Below are 21,623 nucleotides of genomic sequence, written 5' to 3'. Positions count from 1 at the left end.
GAGATGTTTTAAGCTAGAAGAGGTTTGGGTTAGGCTTTAGGTGTAAATTGTTCACTGTGAGGGCGGTGAGGCGCTGGGGGGGCTGTGCAGAGGAGCCCGGCGGTGCCGAGCCCCGGCTCTGTGGGACCGGGCCCTCCTGACGGGGAGGCGCGCGCCCGCCCCGCGCTGCGGCACCGCGCCCCCCCCCCCGCGCCGCTGCAGCGTCGGGAGCGCGCCGCGCCCCCCGCCGGGCGTGCTGCAGCGCGGGGCGGGGCGCCGCCGTGACAGACGCGTCGTGCGCCCAGTGAGAGGCGCGCCGCGGGCCCAGCGGCCAATCAGCACCGGGGAGGCGGTGCGAAGCGGGGAGGCGGGGCTTGGAGGGTAAGCGTGTGGAGGTTGCTATGGCCGTAACCGCGGAGCGGCCGCGCGGCGGACCAATGGGCGGCGGCGTTGCGCCAGACGGACGCGCGCGGCGCCCAATGGGAGCGCGGCGGCGGCGGGGGGCGGCGGCGGCGGCGGCGGGCGGGGGGCGGCGGGCTCGGTGTGGCGCTAAAGGCGCGCGGCGGGCGGGGGCGGGGCGGCGCGGGGCTGAGCGGTGGCGGCGGCGGGTGGCGCTGCTCAGGTGAGGGCGAGGCGGGGGCCGAGGGGGTCCGGCGGTGGCCCTCGGGCTCCGGAGGGGGGCCCCGAGCTCCCGAGGCGGCCACGGGGGTTCGGGGCTGAGGCGGCGGCGGGGCCGCCACACAAAGCCCCCGTTGTGCGGGCCGCGCCCCGCTGAGGGCAGGGGAAGGGGCGGGCGGCGGTGGCCATTTTCTGCCGCCCGCAGCCCCCGGCCGCGCTCCCCCCGATCGTGGCCGACGGGGCCGGGCCCTGCGCCGGGGGCGCTGCCCGGGGGGGAGGGGGGGGCGGCGGTGGCGGGGCCCCGCTGCTTTGTTCCGCCGAGCGCGGCGGGTTCCCGATTATTATTCCCCCCCCCCCCCCCCTTTTTTTTTTTTTCCTCGCTTTTTCCCCTTCTCCGGGGAGCGCCGGGTGCCTGCGCGATAAATGTGCGCGGCTGCGTGCTGCGGCTGGGCGCTATTGTGAGGGGAAGAGCCCCGGGAAGGGCAGGGCAGGGCAGGGCAGGGCGGGCGGCGGCCGGGGGGGGTGCGGGGGGCGCGGGGGGGGGGCTGCAATTAACTACGGGGGGTGGGGAGAAATGATGGGGGGGGGTTGCAATTAAACACTGGGGGGAGTGATGGGGGAGGTCTGCAATTAAAACACGAGGGGAAAAATGATGTGGGGGGCTCTGTGCGATTAAAAAATGAGGAGGGAAAATGCGCTTGGGGGGGGGGGAAACCTCTGCAATTAAAAACCCAAAGGGGTAATTGCTGTGGGGGGGTTCTGTGCGATTAAAACCCTGGGGGAGATGCGCACAGAGGCAGCCCCGATCCCCTGGACGTACCGCGGAAATGCTGCGGGGCCAGGCTGTGCCTTGCTTCAGCCCCGTGCCCGCAGCACCCCCGTCCCTGCTCCGGTTGTCACCCGCGGTGTCCCACCTCCAGGTCCCGCTGCAGCGCCCTGCAGAAGGACCAGAAGGATGGGGGCCGGGCGGTGCGACCCCCGGCTGGGGCTGGGAACAAAGCCGTCCCCAGAGAGCCATCCCCACGAAGGGGAGCAGCCCTGGGCAAGTGCTGCTTGGTCTCCGCTGGACCATCAGTGGTAACCCAGCACAGGGGAGGTGAGCGGCTTTGTGAGCTGGGGTAGGAGGCTCAGGTATTGCAGCGGTGGGCTTCTCGAGCTAAACATGGCATTCCTTGAGTAATTTCTAGTTGTTCCTGGCCAAGAAGCCCCTTTATTGCTTATGGGGTCCCTTTAGCGTTTTCCTTTTTCTCCACCGGCCTTTTCTCTCAGAGGCTCCTCTGAAATACTTTAAATGTTGAGTCATCACCTTTTGATTTGAATTAAGCAGTCTGTAGTAAACGGTCTGCTCCTCAGACCTCTGGAGGATTCAATGACTTCATGCTTACTTTACATTAAAGTTGGACAACGTAACAATCCTCCTTGCCATAGATGGAGACGCAACTATTGTATTTAATTACACGTTCTTCTGAGGGCGGGCGTGTTGCAAAACTTCCAACAGTGCGCATACCGTAGCATGAAAGATGACCAACGCAGTTTACGAAATCTTCCTTGCTTTTGAAGCTAACCTCTAGGTTACCTGCTGGAAGAGGTTACCATTTGCTAATGGGACATTCTCCAGCAGAAAAGATCTAGTGTGTGAATAAGCAAGATCTTTAATGACCTGGGCAGAAGGTGTCTGGCTCGACCTTGTCGCTCTCGGGGCGGCTACAGATAAAACTGTCGAGTCTGGGAGTCCTGGATGTGACGGTGTTATTAAGGAAGGATGCAGTGGCCTCTTCCTGATAGGTGCAGATTGGTAAAATGAGTGTGCGGGAGCCCTTGTCAGCAGCTTTTCATTCACCTTCAAATTACCTGTGAAGCTGCTGGAAAATCTAACTTTGGTAGTCCTTGTGCCTTGAGGTAAACCTGAGAGCTAGAGATGTTTTTTGGAACATGGCAATGTCAGTGTTCGCAACTGCCAACAGAAGCAGGCTGTAAAAGTGCAAAGTCTTATGTCTTCAGGAGGAATATGAGCAAGGCTTAGCTGGGTGGAAGGCTTGTGGAACCCCCAGGTGTCTATGAAGTTCTCATCTGTAGCTGGAAGTTGGCTTTTACAAAGTAAATGTTCTGTTATCTCACGTGCTGTAGATTGCTGTGGTTAGCACTGCGCTGAATACTCCAATATTCACTGTTTAGTGGAATTTAGTGTGCTGACTGGCTATCTTATGTTAAAATTGCTCCTCTTCTTTATTTAAGCACAGAAGACAAGTGTGTATCTTTCTTTTTTACGGTTCCCACTTTTATTGCAATGTACACCAGCTAGGAAGAGATGGCTAGGTTCAGTTCGTACTGCTTTTTCTGCAGTGGGTCTGGGGGTTATATATGGAAGACCACTTTCATGTATACGGCAGTTTGATTGTTCAGAAGGCCCCTGTGTGTGCAGGGGCTCTCAGGTGCACAGCACCTTCTTCATACCGTGGAAGACCTCCACAGTACGTAGTCATCAGAGGGGAGATGCAGGTGTTGGTGATGGGGCGTTTAATTGAGGGCGTAGCTCCATTCCTCAGTAAGAGCCTGGTGTGTAACGCGCTTCTTGCTTTTCTCCTTTCTAATTTGCAGGGTAACTGGTAGCGGACACCTTCACTTCCCACAATGGCACAGAGATCGGGACAGGAAGATCCGGAGAGATACCTCTTTGTGGACAGGGCTGTAATTTACAACCCTGCCACCCAGGCTGATTGGACTGCTAAAAAGTTGGTGTGGATTCCTTCGGAGCGCCATGGTTTTGAGGCAGCCAGCATCAAGGAGGAAAAGGGGGATGAAGTGTTGGTTGAACTGGCAGAGAACGGAAAGAAAGCGCTAGTGAATAAAGATGATATTCAGAAGATGAATCCCCCCAAGTTCTCTAAAGTGGAAGACATGGCAGAATTAACCTGTTTAAATGAAGCCTCTGTATTGCATAATTTAAAGGATCGGTATTACTCTGGGCTCATCTATGTAAGTACTAATTACTAGATTCATTACGGTTGCTAATTCAGCTAAAGCTTATCTGATTCCCATTCCTTTACTTGTTTGAAATGGAGGAAGTGGGTCTTGGCTCTGATTTTGATAACGTAAATACTTTGTGTCCTTTGCATTTAGATTAGTCCAGGGTCTTTTTCTGTGCTGTGTACAGGTCAGGAACTCTGTTGTCATAAAACAAATAATAAAAAATTCTCCGATGGAAATAATTCTGCAAGCATCTTTCAAAAATAGAATGCTAAATGGCAACTCTGGGTGCTTAGCTCATGCCGCTCGTTAGAGTGCTTGCCTCAGACATGCTTAACTGATACAGTGAATAGTATCAAATGGCTTGTTTGAACTGAGGGCAGATTACAAAACCTAACTTTGCTGAATTACTGCTGTTTAATTGCTCATATGAATAAGCATGTATCTTGTTTTAACTTGCTGTGCATTAAAAATGCTAATAAGAGGCTATGCTATTACTTAAAAGTTGCAGTTGGAAAGTGCTAGGAATGCAAAATGTCTCTTTGGAATCTAATATCAACTTAGTGGGCCAGGAAAGAATGTGTTCAAGTGCTTAAAATAAACCAATAAGATAAAGCTTTCTTTTTCAGTGGTTTTGAAGCGCTCGTTGGAACATCTGGTTTATTGCTATCGTTCTATCGAGTCAGAAATCACAAAGCCATTGATGCTGCTTTTGACCCCGTTCCTTCCTTGAACAATGTTGAATGAGTGTCTGTGGCATACAGTTAAGAGTAGCTCCTTGTCTCTTGGCAAACCGCTTGCATAGTGACTTGTTGAGTCAGAGTATCACCGAGAGCTTCAAGTAGACTTTCTATCTTAAAAGAGGCTGCAACATCTGCTTAAATACTTGGCTCATTTTAATAAACACTTGTTCTAAAGCTCAAATCCATCTTATTTAGTTCCTCTAGTTAGTTGGCTTGTTTCCCCTTCCATCTAGGTACTAGTCGGGTATGTTTTTTGCTTGACCCTTGGTAATATTTGGACGTGATAAAAAATCATACGCGACTTCAAAATATTCTTCATACCTGTGCTTTTGTGTTAGTTTCCTATGTGGGCTCTTGTTTTTTAGTATTTCAAGGTCTTCCACCAAGAACCTCACAGTGCAGCTCAGCAAAAAATACTTCTGGAAACCTCCCTGCAAGCTTATAAGTAAACTAAATGGCTAATTAGTGAGGACTGGATTGAAAATTAAAAGTAAACAAGTTGATAGGTCAAGTCGTGAGTGTACGTGTGAATCATAGCGCTAGCCATGAAATGCTAGTTACGATACTTGTATCAGTGTAACGAGAGTTAAAAGTTGCAGACCTTAAATGCCAAAGCAAGCCTTAATCTAAGGACTCCATACAGGAAGCGTAGCCACAGATGCTTCTGGAGGATGGTGCTGAGAACCGGTCGCTCTTCTGTATACACAGGTGTTACACTGCTGGGACACTTTGGACCACGGACAAGTTAAAGCACTCTCTGTCTTGGTGGGAGGCTGGCTTATCGTGTGTGTGGAGTCTCAGTGATCTCATACAGGTGGCTCACCTCTCTTTCCCCCCACTCCGCTTCCCAAAAAGGTGCTCTCTGTTTTCACGCTCTAAGTGCTGAGGCAGGCTCTAAAACTTGGTTCCTTGGCACCGAGCGGCGGCTGTCACGTAGGAGGATTACTGCATCAGTATGTTACTCATGACCTCCCCACCCCCAGGCTGGAAGAAGTTGGTTGGGATCAAGAAGCTAATGGACTTGTTGGCCTTAACTGGAGGTCTGAGTTCCAGCAGTGCTGCTGGAGGATGCTGCTATTACCAAGAATAGTTATGGCTTGTTTGAAGTTAAAACCCCACTTACTTTAGGGGTGCATGTGTAGGGGAAATCAGTTGTGAGCACTATTAGAGTAGAAGCTGAATATTGGCAAAGATCAATAGGCCAGAGAGAAATTTCATCGGCAGTTGGAGCTGATGGGAGTTTTAGCACGGTTCCCGTTCTTCTCTCCATCAGAGATCCTTGAACTATTGCTGCTGCTGAGAGCACACCCAGCAGCAGTGGCTGCTGCCTGTGTAACCTCCTGATGTACGCTTGGTACGGAGAGCCAGAGCTAACGGAGGTGGTGAAGTGAATTTTGGCCAGATATCCACAGCAAGGGGCAGCTGAAGGCATGTTTGTGTTTCCAGATAACCGTAATAACCAAACTGAAATCTTGCATTTTGGTGCTGATCTTGAACAGTTAAGGTATAGAAACCGCATCAGATTCACCATCTCCTAATTCTTAATAGGTTCTTAATAGGTAGCTCACAACGTTGCCTTTCTAGGAAGTAGAAGGTGTCAACCGAAGTAGGCGCACGTTTTCTTTCTTTCCCGAGAAAGGAAATAGGAGCTGGGGAATTTGGCCAGCTGTCTAGTCATCTGTCTGCAATCTACCTCGTCAAGATGAGACTGCTGGAGGACTGACTAAAGCTAGCTTATGCCAGTCGGCATGGCCCAACCGGTGGTGCTCATCTCATCGAGGAGAGTTTCATGTGACATCTGATGAGGGCTGGTGAGGAGTTCCTGGCACTTCTGATATCTGCTGCGTGCCGTGCCCATGGCGTCTGAGTTGTGTTAGTAGTGTGCTGGGGGAGATGAATGCAAATGGAGAACGGGAAGACCAGTGGCTTGCCAAAGGTTGTACACACTTGGTTCTTTCTTTATTTCTCGTTTCCTCATGACAGCACAGAGGATGAAAGGAAGCAGGACTTGTACAGGAACTGCTGGGAAGAAAGGTTGGAGCATCAATGTTGGTGATCGCAGTTTTGCTTAGGAGATGAAATAACGTCATTTCTTGCTCCATTTTTAACATCACCTACTCAGTTTCTTGCTGTAAGGTTTATTTTCAGCATAGCTGAAGAATCTTAAAACATCTTTCCTAGAGAAGGTGTATTATTTCAGCAAATTATTCTGAAGTATACTATATATCATCACCCCGAGGAGGGGGCAGGTCTGTCCTTACGGCCTCTTGTGCTTGGACTTTGTCCTTCTCAGCCCGCTGATGACTAAGCACAATCCTGCCCAATCTCCCAAGTGACCTGTGCTCGTGCTCATGTTTAAGAGGTTTGGTCGTTGTGAAGTGCGAGTGTTGGTTCTATGGAGGTACAGCCCTCCAGCACACTTCTTCATTCCTGCTGCGTTTGGTGGCAGTTTTCACCCTGGTTATTGCTACAATAACCAGGGTGAAAACTGTCACCAAATGAATTTTTCCAGACTTTGTGCTCTGGATATCAGCATTTCTTACAGCAAGGATGTATCACTTGAATCACCGATATTCTTCAGTGTATAAGTAGTAACATTCTTCAGAGCAGTCAGAATCTGGAGGTATTGGAAAGGTTCCCAGGAGGACTACCGAAAGGCTGGGGGTTATTCTGAATGTTTGGCATTAATATGCTTTGCTCAGGCTAGTCTTGTAGTTGTTTTGCAATATCCTTATGCCTGCTGAGCTGAGGTCTAGATGCCTTTCTGGGAGCGTTGCTGTAAGAAGCGGGGGTCAGAAGTTCTGGTTCATCCACTCAAGCTACAGACCTTGGTGACCATCTTTATTTTTACAAGACCTGCGTGTAAGATGCCCCTGTGAAGGCTTCTAGGTATCAGCCCTAGATTGTAGTTTGTGGTGAAGTTGCGTCAGGTAGACAGGATCTTTAAATCAGACCACAAAATGGAGGCGTCCCCTGGATTTTAAGGGTCCATCAGCCATGGGTGCTGTGACGTTCTCCGGACCACTTGCTTTAATGCTTTGTGGCAAGCTGCGAGGTTGCTCGCCTTGTCACTGCATCATGAGGTTTGGGTTCCTTGTGGGCCAGCTCCTGAACTCACAGCCCAACCGTGGGCGTGAACATAGGAGATGAGTGCTGGGCTGGGGGCTGTCACTCATGGCTCGGGTGGTGTGGTGTCACTTGGCTGTTCTGGGGCCGGGGGTTGAAGTCTGGCTGAAGCAGTGGCTTTGGGAGCTGTAGCTGTCGCCTCCAGCTGAATCCACGGGGAGAAGGGGGACGTTAGAAATGGGCCTCTCCTTCTGGTGGGAAGGGATGGGGCTGGCGGGGGGGCGGGGGTCACCAAGAAGGGAGGGTTTTGTCGGAAAGCAAAGTGCTGGGGGAGAGACGCTGCACCTCACGGTACGGAGGGGCAGAAACTTTGCTGCTTTGATGGCGAGCTACAAATGAGGTCTGAAGGCTGCAAAGGAGCCTCTGGTGTAGGAGGAAGCATTTTCTCCATCTTGCTTTCTCTGAGTGTTTTGCTATCAGCAACATCACAGTCTATTCAGAAAGGTTATACATAGACGTGTCAGTTATGTTCAAAATTAGGTTTCTGTGTGAAGTTTACTACCCAATTTGACTCATAGGGCTGATCTGAAGGAAAGAACTGAGGGAATGTATTTTTTTTTTTTACTGTTTTCTTCTCTCTGCACTTGGAAGAGAAAGAACTTGGCTTGATGGCTACTTACTGTGCGATTGAATCATTTGCTTTCACTTCAGAACAATTTTTTTCTTCTAAACTGAATTGAAGTACACTTCAAGGGATGCTACACTGCTCCTAGGACTCTGAAACACAGAGGTCAGGAGTGTTCCTGGTCGCTAAATGCTGTCTCGGTGCTTTGTTAGGCAGCGTTCTGGATATAACTTTCTTAGTATCTTGAATTAAGTCACTTCAGCGTTTCAGTTGGTCGAAATGCAACTGGCTGCCGAGATCAGGAATGTAAATACCTCATTTCTGCTAAATGAAAGGTGAGTAGTTCTCAATGTTGCAGACACTGGCAGCGACTGAAAAGGAAGAGCTAACGACTTACTATTTCTAAGATGGGGGGAAGGAGGTAGGTGAAACTAAAGCTCCACTTTTGTGTCAGTGCTTCCATTTTGATGGCAAATGGAAGGGTCTTTCTTGCCTTTTTAAGCATATTTTAAGTGTTCGTGTGTTGATACATGCTGCACGGATCCTGCATGAGCTTGGCACAGCTTCCTGCTTTTCCAGGAGAGCAGAAAGCTGAGGGTAATGTCTGAGCACATGACTGTATTTTAATAGTCTTGATGGATAAACGCAGTCTAATATCTGAAAAGCTCCTGGAGAGGTGGCTAAGTGTCTACCCAGGGGCTCTGTAAAAGTTCCAGAGTTTGATTTTGTGGTCTGATTGAAGGAAGATGCGACAGGACCAAAAGTATTGTGCTTGTGCAGTCAGAGGTTCCTGTCCCTGTAACCACTAAGGTGGGATGAAGGCATTGCTCGCTTAAACACTGAGTCTGATGAACTCAGTATCTTTTAGGCTTTATAAAAACCTATTTCGAAATATGTTGCTCCCTGTGTTCCATCCTAGTCCCAGCTCTCCTGGGCGAGGAGGTCATTGCCCGCAGTTGACTCCAGGGCTTTGGGACGCCCCCGTAAGTCACTGCAATAACTGCTGAACAGCTTCCTGACCTTGTTCAGTCAAAAGGATTAAAATTAACTTAATAGAAGTCCTCCAGTGCTTGACTCCTCTTTAACCCGTGTCAGTATCTGTCTCACCTCTTGCGCTGGTGTCACTGGGGGATGTTTCCTGGGTGCTGGCAGTCAGGGAGCCCATGGTCGAGATGCAAAGAGTCCAGACCTAGCCATGGGAAGGCTCAGCTGGGGACATGTGGCCGAGGTGCTGCAGGTGAGGTCGAGTTAGAGATGAGCGGTTCTGCTGCTGTTTGAAGAACAGAAGGCTGGGGAAGCGGTGTTGAGGAAAGGGTTAGGTTCAACTCTGAAACCTTCCACGCTTGAACTATGGATTTTTACCACCCACCCCTCAGTTTTATTTTAGCAAAGACTCTTCCAAAAGGGTTGGAAACTGTGTGGCTCTGAGAGCCTGTAGAACTCTACAGGGAGAGCAGTAATTAGCAGCATGTGCCCACTGTTTTTTTCCTACCAGCAACGAAGAAAATGTGCTTGCTGCTGTGCAGTTGCAAATACTTCAGCAGATATTTTTGATAATTACAACTATTATTTCTGTAATTGGTCTGTAGCCCTGTGCTACTTCCATTTTTTTGCTGTACTTTCTATTTTATTGAGGCAGAAGGGGGGGAGAGTGAGAATTACGCTGCAGCCCCCAGTTCCAGGGCCTGCTGTGGGTGGAAGGTCTCATAAAGCTGCGCTTGAGGAGCAGTCTGTAACTGGTTTCTTCTCTAAAGCTCCTGTTCCTGTGAGGCCAGAACATAACCTAGAACAATCTGTGTTATTATATAAGCTTCTAATTGCTTTAATTTTTGTGCTGGTCCAGCTGGGAGTGCTTCACAATACCGAATATTGCAGACTGGTAGTAACAGAGCCTGCAAGAATGTGGGTTTGTAACTTGCCTCAGCTTCTCCTCAACACAAACCAGTTGCTGGCTCTGGTACCTCATATAATGCAGCAGAAACACCAGGGTTCAAATTGTAAGTGCTACTTAGGCTTCAGACCTTGTTTTTAGGTTAATTCTGACTTTTGGAACGTGATCAAGTTGAAAGAGTTCAGTGTAGCTTTCCCTTTGCTAGAAAAATCTGAGGGATTTCTAGGGGTTATATTAATATCCCTTTTTGCCCCCGGGCAAGAAGAGATACAAAGAAGTGCATGTTCTTGTCAGATATTCTCTGCTTCTATTAAAAACGGTGGCTTAACAGCCTGAAAAGGTGCAATAATTTGGTTCCTGGTCTCTTGTTTAAGCACCCAGCTGAAGGAACGCGCGGTGTTAAGGACACCCCCTCAGGCCACACGTCTGCATCAGCTCCCAGGTAGCCTGTGCCAGCCTTCTGCAGGGCAGTGAGGCTCCAGAAGGCCGTACAGAAGCCTTGTGAAGGGATATTAATACCCCTCTGGCCCGAGTGCAGCCTGGGATCATGTTCGCCCTCGTAGCGGCTGGTGTGGCTGAAGCAGCCGCGCTGTCGCGCATAGCGTCAGCCTCGGGGAAGGGGAGCCGCCGGAGCGGGAGCATAGCCTGCGCTGCTGGTTTAAACTTTGTTCTGTCTTTGAACAGATGACCTGGAGCCTGTAAACATGACAGCACAGTACTGGTGAATGCCCTGTCTGCTGGGCCAGCTGTAGAAATCACCTGTAGAGAAGTCTCTTCTGCAGTTTCGGCTGCGCTTTTGCTTTAATGGCTCGTGTATGGGTTGTGCTCCGTCCCTTTCTCATCGCCCTGAAGCACAGGACGTGCACTTCAGCTGCCCTCAGTAGCATCCCGTGGCTGTCGTCCCCCACTGACCCCAGCCTTTGTCGCAGCTGAGGCTCCCACTGCCCTACAGCATCCCCTCACCCTTGCTGGCATCCCTGACCCTACTCGTTGGGTGCCCCCAGGGCTGACTTAGTTTTTTTTTTAGCCATATGGGCCTGTTTGTACGGAGATGGCTGGGGTGATTCTGGGGTTCCAGGTTGCTGACGGTGCTGGGGAGCGCAGGCTTGGGGTGGTGATGGTGATGTGGGGCTGGGACAACCATGTGGCCTCCCCAGCCCTGTGGGGAGGAGCACGGTATCTGGCTGGGCTGCTGCTGGGCATGGTGGAGAAGGTGTTCTTCCCCAGGCTACAGCCTTCGGCTTTCCTCCCCTGCGAGGCTAAAGAGCTGCCTCCCCTTCTGTGCAGCTTGAATTTAGGCTGGGGAGCTATATCATTGGGGTGGGGGGCGGTACGTGGGAAAACCATGCCAGGTTTGGAGGCTTTAGTAGGGCTTGGAGTGTGACAGGCACCTCCGTAGCCTTAGGAGGTGAAACTAGGCAAGAATGATGTTATGGCAATGCAACTTCCCGGTCTGGAGAATGGGCTGTACGATCACGTACGTGGGGTGCAGTTCTTCTATTCCAGGTAAGAAACTAGAGGTTCATAGGTCCATGCTGCAGTTAACTAACTGTAGGAGATGCCTAGGTGCTTATTCCAGCTTGATTATATATAAGTCTGGCATTTCCTATATTTGAAGAACTGCAGGTAAATGTTGAGTCTGGATGCTCTCAGGCGAACTGATTGTTACAAAGTCAAAACAATGACCTGCATCTTGCAGATGCACTCTGAAATGACTCTTCAAAGAGGCTTTTTGATGTTGCAGCAGAAGCTGCCAGCCTAACGGTCGCAACAGTGTACTCCTTGGCGCAAGAACTGCAGCCCACATGCGTGCATCTCTTTCTCGGGCTGCTTGCTGCTAGCAACATGCCGTCGTTTTCAAACGGGCCTCTGCAAGGAAGCTGAACTCCGCAGTCTGGGATAGCTTACCAAGATCTAAATTACTAAATGATATACTACTGGATAAAAGCTTGTAAGCATCTGGAAATATTCAAATGCCACAATTAGTGTCCTGAAGGAGAGTTTGTATAACAAAGCTCTGTCAGAGCGCTGCTTTACTATTTGTCTCTGGAGCCTTGCCTGGAGCGCGCGCATTCCAATGTGCCGAGCTGCTGCTGGTTGATGTTGTCTGCATCCTGTCCCTCTGCAAAGCAGAAGCGTCTTTCAAACTGTTAGCTTGTTTGCAGCTGATTTCCTGATCTTGAGCTGAAGAAGGCTCAGTATACGTACCTACTCTGTCTGCTGAAACCTCCCGTCTGGTTCTTTGTCCGGACCGGCTGCTCCTCAGTGCTTGATTCTCACTGCAACTCAGGTTCCTGGCAGTCCAGGCAGAGTTCAGGTCCTGCAGGGCAGGGAGGAGGCTCAGGGCATCACTGCCCCACCTGTGTGTCAGAGCTTTGGGCACCTGTAAGCAGCTGCCTGGTGGAATTCAGTAAGCAGGGTGTTTTTTTCTGTGGCTGGTCACTGAGAACCTTTTCAAGGTGTTTTAAACAATCTCAACTTTCTCATGCCTTCAGCTTGCATGCGGAAAGCCCATACCTTCTCTTTTCATGTTCTCGAACTTACTGTCTTATAACAATGCCCTGTGAAACTTGCAGTTACAAAATAGCTGGATAAAATACTTGGTGCCGTCTTATCTCCCTCCCAATTAAATTTGACTCAGTAAAAGCAACGCCCTCCCTTCTCCCACTGTGCTTATATTGCCTAGCAAACCAAGAAAGCTGTGTTGCCTTCTGCAATAGATGACAGGACATTTGGGACCGTTGTGGGAGATCTTGGTTCCATCTTGAATGAATGAAGGCTTTATAGTATAGTGATGTTTTGACAAAAGTGTGACTCTAAATTCTGCAGGGAAACGGCTGGAGAGCGAACCGAGTGACAAATATGCAGGAAATCAGGATGCTGGAGTTAAAGGTGCTGCATGTGAAAGAGCTCTGTCATGGCAAAGACTTTAGTGGTCGGTGGTAAAAGCCTGTCCTCTGGACCTCAATTCTGAGGTTTGTTTATCTGATGAAACTCTCAAATTGTTCATTTGCTTATTGCGATCGCTCCAGGTTCACCGATCCATCCAGTTACTGCACTGGGAGATAGTCTAGAAAGGCTTCTGGGTTAGATATCGTTGACAGAGCTCTGAAGCGTTGTTGAGCTTGCTTTTATAAAACACATTCTCCATGCACCTGAACAGTGATAACGCTCCCTGCGATGGAGAAACAGAAGAAGCTAAAGCAAGCAGGGGAGAGGGACTCCTCAAATGGGTGTTCCTTCCCCTAGCGCTTTATATTTTTTCAAGCACTTTAAAAATTTTTGTTCTTTTTTATTTACAAGGTCACTTTGTTCACATCTGGGGCAGGGCAGTGGTGCTGGAAAACTTCCTTAGGAATATAAAAGGACCAGAGCAACTAATAACGCTTCAGATGACTTTGGAGAGAACAGAGGTGTGACTCTGGAAGCCCCAGTGATGCAGCGAGCGCGGATCGCACAGCTTAACCATCGGTTACTGTCCGAGAGCCAGCAGCCTCGGCAGGATGTAGCCCGCCGAGGTGAACTGCCAGCCTGCGAAGCTGGGTAGGGAAAAAGCAGAGCAGGGCTCAGAAGTGCTGCGGGGTGAAAGGGTCTGGAGTCCTCCTGGAGGAGGGAGGGCCCCAGGCTCATGTGAATTCCTGCTGCTGTGGTGGCCAGAGGATGTGCTGGGACGGAAGTGGAAGCAGGCTTTAGCTGGATGAATTCTGTTGCTCGTGACCAGGTCTCATCTGTAGGCAGCAGTAAGCGAGCCTTTGTCATCAGGCGAGGCTGTAGTGCAGAAATAGGGCATGGCTGTTGCGCAGTGAGCTGGAGCTGGTGATTGCACGGTGGCTTGATGAATGTGTGCCTCTTCTAGCTATCCTTATCTGAAGACTAGAGTGAAAATCAGGTTTGTGACTTTTTTGATGTCTTCAAGCCGCTGGTGCTACTTGGGGTTGAATGTGGGTGACCTCACCTGAGCCCAGCAGGGAGGCTGGCTGCCTGGGAATAGGCTCCGTATCGATCAGTTCCCGAGTCAGTTGTACCAGGCTATCAAAACAGCTGTCCTGCCTTCCTTCGCCCTTATGATACCACCAGCAGCCACGAATGAGACTGATCAGGAAGCTCGTTCCATTACCAACCGATCCATTTTTGACACTTGCTCTCAATAAAGAGAAATTGCCAGCTCCCTGAGTTACTGCAAGAGCTCCAGAGCTGGCAGGAGGGGCGGTGGTAGGAAGTGGTAGGGTGGTGTGCTTGGGAGGGAGGCCAGGGAGGAACTGCCCTCCCCAGCAGGCCCACGCTTACCTTGAGTTAATGACTGATAAGTTGTTCTTTGTGCTTGGGTCAGTTGACCTGATAACATCTGTTCCCTTTCTCTTGAGAAATAAATGTTATTACCCAAGATGTTTGGCTGGGTAAGGTGCTGCAGTGCTTATCATCCAGCAGATCTGACCACAGCAGAGAGATTCCTTTCCAGTAAGGGCATTTGACGTAAGATCAAATTCTTTTCTTTATTGATAGCTCCTGACTCAACTCAGATCACCTTCTGTCTCTTTCCAGGATCCCTTTATGTGCAGAAAGAAGGTTCCTTTTCTTCCAGATAAAATCATACGCATACATTATAAAAATAAATAGGGAATTTAAGATTCTTTGTTCATACAAATGTACCAGAAAGAAAGATTCACAAATCAATGAATGTAGGAAGAGTCTTGAGTTACCGCTCGGTGCTGTGTAGGCTCCCAGCAGCTGGTGATGCCGCCTGGCTGGCTCTGTTCCTCCCTCCTCTGAGACTGCAAGGCAGGAGAAAGTCTTTGTGGCTCCCAGAAGGATGCTCGCTGCTTATGTCAAAAGAAAGCTGGTCTCTTGCTAACGTTCCTCTGGTATTCAAGATGTGAATGGTATTAATGGCTAAAGTAACATACTGCCTTAACTTGCTCAATTTTTCCTTTCGTTTAAAAGAAAAAAAAAAATCGCGTAATGGATTTAGAAGAGATGGGAGCCACTCTAGTGCTTTGGGTGCCTTGGTTCAGGGCGACACCATGACTTAACTATTTTTTGGTATGGTGCGAGGCTGTCTTGCTGAGATCTTACCTTTGATACATAGTAAAGCCCGCGCAGCTGGACCAGATTCAGCTGTAACTCCTAGTTGACAAAATGAGTGGTTTGTTATGTTTTTCTTCCATCCCTATAAACATAATAAATATAAATATAAATAAATAATAAATATAAATATAAACATAATAAATACCAGCAGCTTTATAGGTATATGTGCGTACATATCATGTACATGATAACTTCTGTAGAGCAGAGATTGAACTGTTCTCGAGTTATCTTTGATACTTAATTCTTACAGAAATGTGGTGCTCTATGTATCGCTTGCAACGTGTGCTGAATTTTATAAAAATTGATTTTTTTGTTTAAACAAATCCCTCAATAAGATGACATTACTCTTTGAATTCAAAACTTGTTCTTTAATCTCTTGATGATAGAGCACTCCTGATAATGTTCAAGTTGATACTGAACAGAAGGCAGGTTATGAAATGCTGCCCGCAGTGCCAGCTGCCAGGCTATCCATCACCTGGGAGAGGGAATTGGAAGGGATGATGTATCCAGGAGGAGGTTGCTTTGGGACTGAGAGAGACTGAGCAGAAACGAGATGCAATGATAACAGGAAAAAAGTAGGATAGCAGAAATAATAGGCTTTTTCCTTATCTAAGTTATTTACTAGAATAATTACTTCTTGGTGCAAATAACTAGGGTTTGCTACTTGCAGAAGGCCTCTGTTCTCTGCTCTTATTGACCACTGGTAGTCCCAGCTGAAATTTTTTTATGAAGAATATGTTGTCTTTCTACTTTTTGAAGTCTGGTCTTCCACGCATTATATTTCAATGTAATGTATATTTCTTTAACATTGTGAAAAAAATTAAGATATTTAGTAGTTGACTTCCCCCCCTCCATACAATATGATACAGAAAATGTCTGGCCCCTGTTGTAAGCTCTTTGAATTGTTAAATTAAACAAAGATATACAGGAAGATTATTGGATAAATCAAGAATATTGATTCTTCCAAATATGAAAACTGTGAACAGGCATTTTACTGAAAGAGTTGAACATCAAAAGATGTCCATACTCCTGGAACTTTACAGGTGGAAGCGAGATATAAATACCAGTAGGAAAGAGGTCATATGCTCTACTTCATACTTATTCACATTTATTATCTTTAAATTACTCTTTATGCAGGTAAAGAGCCTTTTAAAGGGACCTAGAAACCAATAATTTGAATATAGCATGTATTAAAGTTGGTTAACAAAATGGACCTTAATTTTGATGTAAGATAAATATTATAACCTGTGGAAAAGTGTCTTGATCTTTATGGTTTTATTTCAGTACTGTGTTTACTAACAGAACCCTTTTTTTCTTTCTTTTTAAGACCTATTCAGGGCTGTTCTGCGTAGTTATAAATCCTTACAAGAACCTTCCGATTTATTCAGAAAACATCATCGAGATGTACAGGGGGAAGAAGCGCCATGAAATGCCACCGCACATTTATGCGATATCAGAATCTGCGTACAGATGCATGCTGCAAGGTAAGACTGGTAGATGTTGATTAGTTGATTGCTCTGGACTCGTTAATGTACCTAAAACCCACGAGCTTTGTTTTCGAGCTGTGTAGTAGCTTCTAACACAATCAGAATTTCTTGTAGTATTCGAAGGAAAAGAAAATGCTTTCTATCTAGAACCTTAACCTTTCAGAATAGGAATGACTTGGAGCCTGACCCCCGTTGGCATGCTCCTCTGGCTTCCTGAGGCACAGAAGCAAAGTGATGCTAATAGAAGTGTACTGTGCCAGCTGGGGGCAATGGAAGTTGTAAGAGAAATTCTTTCTCCTACAAGGAAAGGAGATAAGATTGATGTCAAGAGTTGTTAGTGCGCTGTCTTTGAAGTTTGAATGAAGTAAGAATGAAAAAGTGCGACTGGAAAAGGGAAAGCTAAAGTCTTAACAGCTTGTTTCTGTACTCCTGTAAAAATGTTGACATTCTGGCCCCGACAGAACTAATCTGAAGTGACAATGCAACGGTCCTTTGAGTTCACAGAAAGGTCAGTCAAATGCCTAATGCCAAAGATTTTTTTCCTCCAAGCGCTATGGGTTTCGTCCATAGTAGAATAGTGTGACGTTATGGTGGGCACACGCTTTGGGTTGAAACTGAGAATTCTGACACTTACATGAACGTGTTGAAACAAAAGCACGCTGGTCTTGCGCAGTTGCTGTTCTGATACGGTGTATGGTGGAAACACAGCTAACATGGTCCCCTGTCGGTTCGTAGTTTGCTCTGGGGATGGCTGTCTGCGCTCGGGCTACCTTCCTGAGCTGAAAACATCTGCATACAGAATCTAGAATAAGGTGTGTAATGAAGAGGCGGGCCTGAAAAATCTCCTGTGTTGTGCTGTAGGCCTATTACAGGCATCCTGGGAGTGGGTTAAAAGCTATTTTGCTCAGACAAACTAAGAAAACTGCTTCTGCTACCAGCTTAACAAACCGTTAATATGTAACAGTTTTTAGACAGATATTTCCTGTCTTTAAATAAATCGTGTTAAGCCTTTGTTTCTTTAGTTGTGCCCCTGTTTGTAGGGCTGCTTAATAATAAACTGTCAGTTGTTTTTCTGCTGGGTGCTGTGCACTTTTTCATCCTAGAAACAACTCTGCCATCACCGCTGAGAGGGGAGATAAGGGGGCACGGGCAAGCAACAGAAGAGCAGCAAACTGGGGCGGCCCAGACTTGTCATGCTTCGTAACGAATATTTTGGGCTGGGTTTTACATTACGCTGGGGGAGAAAAATGATGGCCTCTTGACCAGAACAGCCTAACAGCTCAGATCAGAGGATCCCTAAAAGTACACGTTTGTGACAGAACAGAACAAACTTAAAGATCATCTTAATGAGTTTATTCACAGAAGTCTCAAAATTCAGTGGTTTGTGGGTAAGGGCTTCCCAAACCAAAAGCACGGTGTCTTTTAAATTGACTTGCGCTGTACTAGATCAGATCTGTTTCAAGAATTTGCAGTGTCAGTAGTTACCAAACTTCAGATCCTCTCTCTTTGTTCACGGACCATGCTAGTACTGACTTATATCTCTGGAGATCTTGCCATGTGATGTCTGGAGATCTTGCTATGTGTACAAATTTTACTGGTTTTGGAAGGTGAAGCAAAACTTTTTTTGCATACGTTGGGTTACAGTCTTGTTTTCTTTCCATACTGATATATAGGATTTTTTATTTTGCATCGTCTCTATTCACATCTTTCTATGCTTGCTTTCTTTTTGATTTTGGTAGTGTGAATTGTTTTCACTTGAAAAAATGAGAACGTGGATTGGAATAAAAATAGCTGGAAACAATGCAACAGAAGCATTTTATTATAGAATAATTTCTTCAAGGTTAACTAAATCTGTGTTTCTGGTGTCCTTCACCTGTTTGGAGCTGTTCCCTGTTTATTTTAGAAAGCGATTGAGATCAGCCAGGGAACTTTCCGTTGATGGCTTGCCTTCACAATTGCTTTGCTAAGGATAAGTAAAAGCTCTGGAATAGACATTAGCAGTTCTGCACTTGGCAAATATTTTCCTTAGCAAAGTGTTCTTGCCTGATTGGGTTAGTGTGGAAGAAGAGACCTCCAGAGGAGGGGGGAAAAAGAATGCTTCTGATTTTTTCTAATGGACTTGGTGAAACTGTTTATAGACACTGCTTTACTTTGGAGGAAGGTGGGGCGCAGAGTTCTTCTGGACATGTTTGCCTGCAGTATGAGACACATTGCTAATTATATTGGTGATTTCCCTGGCTTCGTGTGTTCTTGCGAAGCAGCGATGGGTGATGATGAGACTGCCTGGTGAATATTTAAAGTGGGATAAGTGGGAAGAGAGGTGTGGCACCACCGTGCTCACTATTGGTCCTTCGTTGCTTGCAGAGACTCTCGATGGGAGCTGGTGCAGAGGAACACAGCAGCACTTGAGGGAACAGAATTTAGGTCTTCAGATAATAGAAAAACTACACTTGCAATTATAACAGCGGAGGTTATTTGGAGCATCAAATAATACTTGTCTTAACAGTAGGAGATTATTACAATATTCAACTTAATTTCTGTTTATCAGTTGCAGCACAAGGTCAAGTACTGAGTGTGCCTATAATTTGGTAGGAAGAGCTGGATTTTCCCTGCCAACCAAGGATTTAACACAATACAGTGTCCTTCATCTTCCAATTTTTCCTTATCTTTTGCTAGACGCTACTAAATGAATGAAACGGGAAAAAAAATGTGTAGGAAACTTGGCTAGTAGAAATAAGTGTCTAACCAAGAACTGGCTGTTTTAATCACAGTGCTTCAGATTAAGTCATCAGCAGTCTCTGCTAACAAAGCTTTATTTGAAGCATAATCCTTGACAAAGATGCTTTTTCTGGGAAGTTACTAACATAAGTGGTTACAAAACTTTTTCTACAGTTTGCATCCATGTTAGTGCACATAATTGCTTTGGGAGATGGGATGGTAGAGGGAGAGCGGGTTGGGGATAGAGTTCTTATTCCAGTTAGATTGCAAATCATTATTTTGCTACTATAGCATATTTTAGTTTCTTTTGATATGGGTGACTACTGTGTTTCCAGTATTTGACTTCTAGAACTTAATTATTAGGATTCAGAACTGAGATTGAAACCATAGGAATGCAGTTTCTTTAGATAATATGACCATACCCTTACAGAAATACTTTAACCATTAATTTAGTTGTTGGCTGCGTTTTCCTGGCCTGCTCAGTGGTATTTTGTTCAGTATAAAATCATGTTTACTTTCCTTCTAATCATAACTACTAATTTTGTAGGTGTTTGAGATGTGTTTACACTGATTACCAGGATACCTGGACCTGAGCTCTGTGTCTAAACACCCTGACTTCTTAAAAGGCAATTTTTCTGTGCTGGTAGTCAAGGGCAGAAAGTAAACGTGCTCATGCTGGGGCGGTTAAGGCTTTCATGCCTTTAATTCAGAGCCCAGATGATCAGAGATGAACTTCAAGTTTCTGCTAATCTGAACCTTGGTATGTTTAAGACAATATTAAGGCTTACCCCAAAGCAGAAAGCTTTATTTTGTTTATGAAAACAAAAAGGCTGTTGGTCAGCAGAAACAGAACTGATGCATCTGAATAGTTACTTATCTTAAATGGTGCTGGGAATGCTCCATTTTGTCAAACTAGTGATACAAAGCTCGTCTGAAAGGGCTGTATGGGAGCACTGCTGGCTGCCAGTCATCAAACTGCTGCTCTGTTCTTGTCCCCTGGAAGAATTTCCTGCCGAGGACCTTCAGCACTGCAGGCATCCCAGGTCAGCTCTCATCTTGCCCTTCAGTGGGGAGGAGAATGGGCTGGAATCTGTTCTGGTATTTGTTAAGCAGGGAGGACAAAGGGTGGGGAGGGGAAAGAGCCAGCGAAACAGAATGTATTCAGGAAGCCCAGTTTCTCATTTCTGAGAGCAAATAGTGTTCTGTGGGGAGATGTATCGCATTAGTGTAAGCTGTCACAAGAAGGAATGGGGTAGAAAATTGTTTTTAATGGCTGTGTTGCAGGTGGACAGCTCAGTGGTGGTGCAGCCGTGATGCGCGAAGGATTTGAGACGAGCTTTGCAAAGAAAAGCAAACCTCTGGTGACTGCTTCATCTCCTAAGCACTGACTGCTCGGCAAGCAAGCCTTGCAGTAAAGATTGTGTGAACAGTCTGTTAGTACCAAGCAAGACTTTGGGTGCATTCTGATTATGACAGTCAGGATTTCCCTGCTGGAAAGGACTCATTACCTAGTGTCCTGACCTCAGAAGGTAACATGCGATGTAGCTTTACATACTGGGTTTCCCCTTTCTTTCCCCTAGTAATTATTTTTCAAAGTAGTGTGGTAGTAGGCTAAGTGTTGCTTCGCAGGTGGTTTAGTGGATTTCTCCTGTGCTTTCTCTTCATTTTCCTAATGTTATGTTGGAGCAGTGAGTGCACATAACCCAGGGGCTTGTAGGCACGCTGGAATTGTTTAGCCCTAGACTGAAATCCTGTGCATTTATGCATAGGGTTGGAGTAGGCACGTTTCACAAAAGAATCCCAGACAGAGCTTTTCAAAGCTGCTGGACAGTTGACATGGTCATAAGGAACTGGTGTCCTAATCCCTGTGACAACATTGACCTTAATTCTGTTTGGTAATACAATTTGCAAGACTTGATGTTCTTCTGTACTACTAAAAATGACAGGCAATGAGAAGCAAACATTTTGACAGGGACTCGGATTTTCACTAAAAATCTGATGTAGTATGTCTGAGCATTCCCTTAGGACTGTCTTTTTTGTCTGACAATGGAGGCTTGACCTGATCGTGTGAAAGCAGCGCTAACGTAAGTAGTAAAAGCACTAGAGAAAACTTGGCTTTCTCTTCTCCCCCTGTACTTCTAGAGGAAGTGTGGCATTGTTTTATTAGGCCTTTTTATTCATTGACTCTTAAAAATGCTTCGGAGGAAATACTAAGGGAAATTTGTTTGCTTTCGGTTGCCAAAGACCAGCTTGCCTACTGATATTACTCTTGTATAATTATACTTAGTCTCTCCTTTTTATCCTGTTTCCCTGAGGACGTCTTGATGAGCACTAAATTAGCGCTGATATTTTAGGACTGCCTTTAATCCTGTTCCAGGGAAGGTTTATCGGAAACTGCATAATACGTGAAGTGAGCACTCGGTGTTGGACAAGCTGGCACTGCC

At 46.9% G+C, this 21,623-nt stretch overlaps 1 protein-coding gene across 4 annotated transcripts in view; it reads left to right on the top strand.

The window, feature by feature from the left end:
- The first annotated feature begins 507 nt into the window (after nucleotides 1-507).
- MYH10 (myosin heavy chain 10) overlaps nucleotides 508-21,623 on the top strand; it is a 104,486-nt gene continuing 83,370 nt past the window's right edge. Inside the window, exons 1-3 of one of the 4 annotated variants that reach the window (XM_035561810.1) lie at nucleotides 508-601; nucleotides 3,196-3,573; nucleotides 16,302-16,458. In XM_035561810.1, the coding sequence (XP_035417703.1) occupies nucleotides 3,229-3,573; nucleotides 16,302-16,458 (502 nt within the window). In that variant the 5' untranslated portion in view covers nucleotides 508-601; nucleotides 3,196-3,228. Of the gene's footprint in view, nucleotides 602-1,433; nucleotides 1,694-1,950; nucleotides 2,497-3,195; nucleotides 3,574-16,301; nucleotides 16,459-21,623 lie in introns of those variants that run through there. The other 3 variants (XM_035561808.2, XM_035561811.1, XM_035561812.1) reach the window with 3 other exon arrangements.

The sequence above is a fragment of the Cygnus atratus genome, chromosome 18, assembly GCF_013377495.2.
Source record: "Cygnus atratus isolate AKBS03 ecotype Queensland, Australia chromosome 18, CAtr_DNAZoo_HiC_assembly, whole genome shotgun sequence".
Taxonomy (NCBI): Eukaryota; Metazoa; Chordata; class Aves; order Anseriformes; family Anatidae; genus Cygnus; species Cygnus atratus.
The sequence above is the reverse complement of the archived record's forward strand: the minus strand, read 5'-3'. Positions and strand labels throughout refer to the sequence as shown.